Here is a 9357-nt window from a genome sequence, read left to right on the forward strand (position 1 = left end):
CAGTACCACCAGAAGTCAAAGTTGATAGTGGTCTGGCCTCTCTCACTCTCTTTATATCCCATTAAATATATAGAGAATGTAAGTGATTTTTCACATACTAGCATACATAAGGACTCCTAGCTCCATGAAGAACTGTTTTGTCGGGACAAAGGGTCCCTGGCCTCACACTCCCACCCTGAGGCTTTGGGTAGAGCTGCCTGCTGTGGGAGGCCAAGAGGAAGTACACAAAGTACAGTGGCTTGCTGAGAACAACCTGACCTCTCGGAGGCCCACGCCTCCTGGCAGAGCCAACCGCAAGTTCCGCGGAGACAACCGCAAGTTCCGCATTCCCATGCCCTGAAATAGTATAAGTAGCTGGGACAAGAGAAAAATAAAGGCTTTCTTGCTTGCTCCATGAACTGACTCTGCTGTTCTGTTAATCAATCCCGATGCCCTTCTCCCGTCTCGCCATCACCGTCGTGCTGGACGCGACAAGTGGAGGTCCCACCGAGATCGGGAACGAGGAGTAAGCTGATGGGGTCACCTCCTGGCAGGTGGGCGGTGTATTGGGAGTTCAGAAACAGAAAACAAAAATGGGTAACAGTGGAAGCAGAACAGAACTACAGCATCAGCTCAGGCGGCTGCTTGAACAACAAGGCACTGCCATTAAGTCTAGCACCGTACAGCAGTTCTTGGACATAATTAATACAGCTAGCCCCTGGTTCCTTTCGGGAGGAGGTCTGAACATTCCCGATTGGGACCAGGTAAAGAGGGACCTGCAAAAACAACTCCATAAGCAAGGCCCCGACGCCTTCCCTATAGCGACATTTTCGCTGTGGAGGCTAGTAAATGATGCACTGTGGAGTGAAAAAGTTAGAATAAAAGCTGAATTAGGAGCAGCCTGGGGAGTGTGGCAGGAGGTACAGGAGGAGGAGACTCGTCGATCCCTAAGCGACGGTCCACTTTTAGATCGCCCCTCGCCTTTACCTCCTGAGAAGCATTGGGAGAAGGACGGGGGAGGGCAGATTCCAGATAGTGAGGAAGAGAGTGAGGATGAGGAAGGCATATTGAGACAAGAGATAAAAGACCTCCGCCGCCGCATTAAAGAACTGGAAACCGTGGAGAATGCGGCCCCACCAGTGGTGCCATCCGCTCCCCCGCTACAACCTCCAGCGTATGCGGCCTGGGAAGGACATATTCCAGACCCCGAGAAGGCAGCAGAGGGCATGGGTCCAACGGGGGAGTAAGGTTTCGCCCCTTAGTCATGCCAGTCATGGAAGTCCGAGATCCAAATAATCCCGGACAGGTTATCAGGCAACATCAGGCTTTTCCCTTTAAGGAGATTAAGGCAATGAAGGAAGCAGTGTGCTCCTATGGCCCCCAGGCACCGTTCACACTAACCATGTTTGAAAGTTTTGCGCCATTAAATTTGACACCCAGTGACTGGCAACAACTGTGCCGGGTGGTGCTTACGGGGGGAAGACTACTTATTATGGAAAGGAGAATATTATGAAGAATGTCTCTGCATAGCCCAGCTTAATGCTAATGCTGGACAAGCCCACAGGAATTTGGATATGCTACAGGGCACTGGTGCCTATAATACCTTGCAGGCACAAATTGCATATGACCCTGGAGTATATGCCCAAATTGCTAGTGCAGCCACCCGGGCTTGGAAAGCCCTTCCAAATAAAGCGGCTGGGGAACATTTGTCTAAAGTACTTCAAGGCCCCTCCAAGCCCTTTGCAGATTTTGTGGAACGCCTAATACAATTGGCAGGGAAGATTTTTGGAGACATTAACACGGCTATGCCAGTAATTCTGCAGTTGGCCTATGAGAATGCTAATAGATGGTGCCAAGAGGCCCTTAGGGCCCACCGGGGGAAAAGCCTGAATCAAATGATATGCACATGCCATGACATTGATGGCTCAATAGTGCAGGGAAAGGTAATAGCCACCGCCTTACAACCGGCCCGGCCAAGGTCTCCAGGGGCGCCGCAGGTGGCGGCCAGAACTGCTTCCAATGTGGGAATGCTGGCCATTTTAAAAGAGAGTGTCCAGCATTGTGTGGTGGGGGCAGAAAGCCAGGAGTGTGCCCTCGCTGCAAAAAAAGGGGCTCATTGGGCCAATAACTGTCGTTGCAGAACAGACATAAATGGCCACCCAATCCAGAATGTGCAAAACACTGGGCAGGGAAACTGGAGGAGGGCCCTGCCCCAGGACCCCAACACAGTGTATGGGGCGTTGACTCCGAGGAGGCTCCGTCAGCGGGGTCCGGGAGGATACAGTTTCTTCCTCAGGGCAATCCTTATGCCCTGTAGACCTCTCCAGAGCAACCCCAGGTAGCACAGGACTGGACCTCTGCGTCTCAGCAAGAGCAATTTTGACACCATTAATGGGAGTGCAAACCATGCCCACAGGAGTGAAGGGGCCACTCCCTAAGGGAGTCATGGGACTGATACTGGGAAGAAGCAGCACTATCCTAAAAGGCATTACTATACATCCAGGAGTAATAGACTCTGACTTTACCGGGGAAATTAAAATAATGGCTTCAGTGAGACGGGGTGGTGGTCATCCCACAGGGAGACAGGATCGCTCAGCTCTTATTGATACCTTTGTTAAACACTCCTAATGCAATAAAGGGAGCTGCGTGAGCCAGGGGTGCTTTCGGGTCTTCACGGCCTCCCTCTGCATTCTGGGTTGCACCGCTGAACAATCGGCCAGAACTTACACTGCAGGTTGAGGGATGGGAATTTGTAGGTATATTGGATACTGGGGCTGATGTTTCAGTCCTCTCTGCTGGCTCATGGCCTCCCTCATGGCCCTTGGAGGATAGCACAACACACCTACAGGGCGTGGGCACTGCCCTACCTTGCAAAAGCTCCCGGATATTGAGGTGGACAGACCCAGATGGGCACTCAGGCTATTTTCAGACTTTTGTTCTCCAAGGACTCCCTGTAAACCTGTGGGGCCAGGAGATACTCGATGCTATGGGCGCGGTGATCACCACCCAGCGGAATAAGAATGATGACAACAAGAAGGGGAGCCAGGGGCATATTTCCATCCAGCAGTATCCTGGAGACAGAAAGGGCCTGAGCCATTTTTGCTGAGGGCCACTGTTCCATGCTCCCGACCCAAAACCATACCCATAAAGTGGCTGTCAGATAAGCCCGTGTGGATGGAGCAGTGGCCCTTGAATAAGGAAAACTTAAGGCAGCCCAAGAACTAGTTAAAGAACAGATAGAGGCAGGACATATCATTCCGTCCACCTCTCCTTGGAATACTCCCATATTTGTGATTAAAAAGAAAAGTGGAAAGTGGAGACTCCTACAAGACCTTAGGATGGTGATGGGTCCCTTACAACAAGGATTGCCATCCCCAATCGCCATTCTGAAAAATTGGACAATGATTATTATAGACCTTAGAGACTGCTTTTTCAGTATCCCTTTGCACCCAGAAGACAGCCCACGGTTTGCTTTCTCTGTCCCGTCCATTAACTTTATGGAGCCTGCGGCCAGATATCAGTGGGTGGTACTCCCTCAAGGAATGGCCAATAGCCCAACTATTTGCCAAATGTATGTAGCCCAGGCGCTGGCCCCCGTCTGCGCCAGATTCCCCCAGATGCATATAGTCCATTACATGGATGACATCCTGCTGGCAGCTGAAACAGAGGACATGGTTAGGCAGGCTTATGCAACCCTACACACAAAACTAGAGATCAACAGACTGATTATAGCACCGGATAAGGTCCAGGAGAAATATCCATATCAACATCTCAGACACACTATTAGTGAAACTGGGATAAGACCCCAAAAATTGACCATCAACTGCACCTTCTTACGCACCTTGCATGATTGGCAGTGATTCTTGGGGGATTTACAATGGGTACGCCCTTCCTTGGCAATCACCACTGGGTAATTGTGCACATTATATGACATGCTCCAGGGAGATCCGGACCCAACATCCCCTAGGCTTCTGTCACAGCCTGCCCGTAATGCCTTGGACCTGGTGGCGGAGTGTCTCTCTCAAGCCAGAGTCCAGCAGATAGATTATGACATACCCCTCCAATTATTGGTTTTTGCTTCAAACTTCTCACCCACAGCAGCCTTTTGGAAGAACGGGCCCCTAATGTGGGTCCATTTGCCAGCGTCCCCGGCTAGGATAATTCAACCATACTATCACATGACCCTACAGCTGTTGTGGAAAGCCCGTAAATTGAGCATCCAGACCGTTGGCAAGGATATGGACATTATAATCACCTCCTATACTAATGACCAAATCACCCATTTGCAACAATGACAATGATTGGACATTGTTCTTTGCCACCACAACCGTTCTTCTCAGCTCACATTATCTTAAACACCCACTGTTGCCTTTCCTAATCAATCACCCTGTCATTTTTCCCAGAGTCATTCGAAGAGAGCCGCTGGCTCAGGCCCTCATGGTCTTCACTGATGCCTCCCCCCAAGGTTTTGCAGTGGTTTACCACACTGCTTCCGTCATTAAAATACCAGTTGGAACAAGTTCTGCTCAAGCGGCAGAGCTCAACGCTTTCATCTTTCATTCTTGCCTTCAAACCTACCCCACCACTCCTCTAAACCTTTATACAGACTGTGTTTATGTTTCTAAAGCTATCCCTGAATTAGAAACTGCCCCGTACATATCCCCTTCCTCCTGCGTTCAAACCTTGCTTTGCAAGGCTCAAAACCTCATTTGGGACCGGCGGTGTCCACTATATGTGGGTCATATTCGAGGCCACACTCAGCTGCCTGGCCCTCTAGCCGCTGGCAATGAGCAAGCCGACACTCACTCTCGGGTCCTGCACTGTGATGCCATTGCTGATGCTTTTCAACTCCACAATAGATTTCACCTTAATGCTTGTTCTCTTCAGCATCAAACAGGTTACCCCCGTTCTGTTGCAACCCAAATCACATCTCAATGTGAGGATTGTGCCCCATTTCACAAATCCCCCCATACTGGAGTAAATCCCAAAGGATTGAAACCTAATGATATTTGGCAAATGGATGTTACTCATTTTCCTCCTGTAGGAAGACTAAAATACATGCATGTTTCTGTAGGTACCTATTCTGGGCCCATATATGCATCCCTACACACTGGGGGAAAAAAATTAAAGATGTGATTAACCACTGTGTTGCTACTTTCGCATACTTAGGAATCCATGGCCACATAAAAACAGACAATGGCCCGGCCTATGCCAGCCAACGTTTCCAAACCTTTTGTAAAGACCATGCCATGTGCCACACCACTGGCATTCCCTATAATCCAACTGGCCAAGCTATCATTGAATGCACGCATGCTGTACTCAAACAAGATCTGTCAAAAATAAAAAAGGGGGGAGTTCCTCTCCTCCCCAGTGTCCTTACTAAATAAGGTCTTATTCATTAGAAATTTTTTAACAATTGATGGTCAGGGCCGGTCCGCCATGGAAAGGCACTGGCGTCCCCAAAGAGACAATTTAGGAGAAGTAATGTAGAAGGATCTACTAACCGGGATGTGGAAGGGACCGACCCCTCTCCTGGCAAGAGTGAGGGGAGCTGTTTGTGTTTTCCCCCCAGGAAGTGAAAAACCCATCTGGGTGCCTGACCGCTGTGTGAGACCAGTTAACACCAGGAAGGAGAATGAGGAAGGGACTGGGAACATGAACATGGCTGCTAACCCTGCTGACAACAACGATGAAGGCGGGAGAGACGGTGTGGAGTCTGGTAAAAAAAAAAAAAACACCCCATGCTGATGCCTGTGGGTCAAGCTAGCACACTAAACCCGTCAGTGTACAGCTCCAACTTCATGGTGGGTTCAGCCTCCCAGAATACTCCCACTAAAACCCATTCGGTGAACAATACGTTTTGGTTACAGGACAGCCTGTGCTTCATTCGCACCACCAACACATCATGGCTTGACGGTAATAGTTCCTTCCTGGGACCATGTCTTGCCCTGTCCAATTATTCATTGGGCGACTTCAACAATGGAAGCAGCAGCCCGGTTCGAAGGGTTTGAAAAGACATTAAATATAACACATAAGACACAAGTGCCCATAAAGAACAGGGCCTGTCTCTTGAGCCCTTTCTTTTTCATACTGTGGAACCATACGGGTGACTTGGGGGGGATGCTTAATTGCTCTTCCAGCTCTTGTCTCCTTAGCAATTGCTGGAGAGAAGAAGAAGACTCCACAATGACAGTGCGGATCCCAGCTTTCCTGCCCATTCTGCTGACGGTCATTAAGAACAGAGAAGAATTGGTGCTCTACAGGCAGAAAAGGGACTTTGGAATCACAGCAGCGGTGGTGGCCATCATTTCAGCCTGTGCCACAGCAGCCACGGTGGCCGGACTCGCCCTATCTCAATCGTCTGCCGCAGCCAGCACCATTGATCAGCTGGCTGAGCGAGTCAGCGAGGGCTTGCAAATGCAGAACACTCTTAATGCTCAGATACACATGGGCATTCTGAACTTAAACCAACAGACTGCCCTGCTCCAAGAGCAGGTAGATGCATTGTGGAAAATGCATGACGCCACATGCTCACATTTTTCCGTGCCACCTGTGTCACCCCCCTACAGGTGCAAAATGCCTCTGAACAGCTCCGGGTGCTGAATACTTGCCTTAGGGGTCCATGGAATGTGACATTTGTAAATTTCACCAATCAACTTGCTAATCAGATTGTGAGAATGAGACCAGAGTACCCCCCATAAGTGGGGAAACATGGTGGAATGATATGGCTCTGCTGGGAGGTTGGGTACAACGATGGGCGGGCTCCCTGGCCCTGGCAATCATAGGAATAGGAGTTACTGTTACAGCCTGTTGGGGACTCAAATAGCTGTATCGTTCCCAGAGGCATCACCAGAGGGCCACCACACAGGTAATGCTCAGCCTTGCCCACCATCCTAGAGGAGAAGTTCCTCAGGTATGGCTAAATATGCTGCAGGAACGCTAAGGGTGCCCCAAAGATGGGAAACTTCCCGGTCAGGACGGACCACCTAAGACAGGGTTAGAGGCCTCCCAAAGACAGGTAAGGATCTGCCCGACCGGGAGGACCTAAGACAGGAGCTCCCTTCAGCATAATTTTAAGAGAGGGGGGGAGATGTCGGGACAAAGGGTCCCTGGCCTCACACTCCCGCCCTGGGGCTTTAGGTAGAGCTGCCTCCTGTGGGAGGCCAAGAGGAAGTACACAAAGTACAGAGGCTTGCTGAGAACAGCCTGACCTCTCAGAGGCCCACACTTCCTGGCAGAGCCAACCGCAAGTTCCACGGAACCAACTGCAAGTTCCACATTCCCATGCCCTGAAACAGTATAAGTAGCTGGGACAAGAGAAAAATAAAGGCTTGCTTGCTTGCTCCATGAACTGACTCTACTGTTCTGTTAATCAATCCCGACGCCCTTCTCCCATCTCGCCGTCACCGTCACGCTGGACGCAACACTGTTTATCCAGACGAGACTCAATATAACAATATACCAAGGAAGCATTTGACTGTTCTAGCTTCATTCACTATTTGCTTATTATCTTTGCTCCGTGAGCCTGTAAAATTTAAAAATACATCCATGGGCAAAGATATGAGAAGAAAGCTACAGATACTAGATTTCCTTGCTCCAAGAAGTAAAACAAGGGGGAAAAATTCAAGTCATCATACAGGAGAGAAACCTAGAACCCATTCCCAGACAAGGAGACATAAAAACTGCAGAAAACAGCAGGAGGAACAAGAGGATCAATAACCACTGCAACAGCCATGCCCTGGAATGTAATGGTACAGTACCTAAATAGATAATAGTAAATTGAGTATGAATCTTGTTGTCTTAGATAAACATATAAAGGTAATATAATAGAAACTCTTTAAAAAGTAACATTTATATCCTAACTTGAATTTTTCTATTGACAGGTGATTTGAAGCATTTTCTTTGTATCTGTGAATTATGTATATAATTTCTTTAGAGAATGATCTGTTCAGATCTTTTGCCCATTTTGTCATTAGATTTTTTGTTGTTTAGCTGATGAGTTATTTAATTTCCTTTTAAATTTTTGTTAATCCCTCATCAAATATATGCATGCAAGTATATTCTCCCAGTTGCTTAGTTGTCGTTTTCTCTTTGGGACAATTATTTCAATGTGTAGAAAGAAGCTTTTTAATCTGATGTAGGCCTGTTTTTTTCTTTCACTTTTCCAATTATTTTTTCACCTCTTTACTTTTTGCCCTTAACATAATTTATCTATTTTTTTCTAAATTGTGCAACATACAATCTCATTATTTTTGATTGCACATACATATACCATATTATAGTATAGCATAGCATATAATCATCTTTATCCAGTAATTTGTTATTGAGCATTCAGTAAAATATTGCTTTCATACTTTAGTTATTATATATAATGCAGCCATAAACAAGAGTATATAAATTCTTTCAAATGTGCACTTCCATGTCACTTAAATATATGATTAGGAGAAGAATTATAGGGGACTTGCTTAAGTATTTGTCATAGTACTTTATGTTAACCTGAACAAGCTTGAATTCTCACCAACAATGTAATAAAGTCCTTTTCCTCCCATATCTCTTCCAGTAATTTCTATTTTGTTGATGTAGGCCATTCTCACAGATCTAAGAGGATATATTATTGCTGTATTTTCAAGAAGATAGCCAGACTGTCTTTTGCACAAAATATGAACTATGATGATGTGAGGGTCTGGAAGGCATAAGACTTTGGTGGCTGGGTATAGTGGATCACATGTATTAAGTGTAAGCATGAAAATCCTCTAAAAAGTCTGACAATTTTCAATGTTAAATCACTATAAAAAATTAAATATAATGTAAAAACTTCTGTATTATTATTCTGGATGTGTTATTAAAACACTTGACCCTATTATATATTTTACACTTCCTCTATAAGAATAGATTTCCCACAGATTAACTAGTTGTGCAGATGAAAATTTTATTTCTAAGTCTCCACTACAGGTTGATATGACTAAATTATGGTCTATGGAATATGAACATATGCAATAATTATACAGCATCTGTCCTTTTCCCTTAAGTGTAGGGTGATATTAAAATAAGTAATAGAAAACATAAGAGGAGAAATATATAAAATATAATATAATAGGATAAATAATAATCTGGCCAAATGTTTATGCTTTGAAAACAGGATAATAAGATTTGTACCTAGTTATCAGGGAAAAAAATCAATGAAAATTAATATTATGACAATAAGAAATCATGTCATTACAAACTCAGTACACATTACATTATTAACTAGAGATAGTTCAATGTTTTATTCATAAACTTAAAGATTACATACAAATGGATATATTACCTTTAAAAATGAAACTTAACAAACCAATTCTAGTCCTCTATTCAATAGAAAACCCAAATAGTACAGTGTAT

At 45.9% G+C, this 9357-nt stretch overlaps 1 protein-coding gene across 1 annotated transcript; it reads left to right on the top strand.

Annotated features, from left to right (window-relative positions):
* The first annotated feature begins 401 nt into the window (after positions 1 to 401).
* On the top strand, positions 402 to 7330 carry LOC132541324 (uncharacterized). Its single transcript, XM_060201317.1, has 2 exons — positions 402 to 505; positions 5552 to 7330. Exon 2 carries the CDS (start codon positions 5959 to 5961, stop codon positions 6580 to 6582), a length of 624 nt encoding a protein of 207 aa, XP_060057300.1. The 5' UTR covers positions 402 to 505; positions 5552 to 5958; the 3' UTR covers positions 6583 to 7330.
* The last annotated feature ends 2027 nt before the right edge of the window (positions 7331 to 9357 follow it).

The sequence above is a fragment of the Erinaceus europaeus genome, chromosome 11 (assembly GCF_950295315.1).
Source record: "Erinaceus europaeus chromosome 11, mEriEur2.1, whole genome shotgun sequence".
NCBI lineage: Eukaryota > Metazoa > Chordata > Mammalia > Eulipotyphla > Erinaceidae > Erinaceus > Erinaceus europaeus.

What these genes read in the sequence shown, in the direction of transcription:
- LOC132541324 (XM_060201317.1), top strand. Translation starts at nt 5,959, where the DNA reads ATGGAAGCAGCAGCCCGGTTCGAAGGGTTTGAAAAGACATTAAATATA.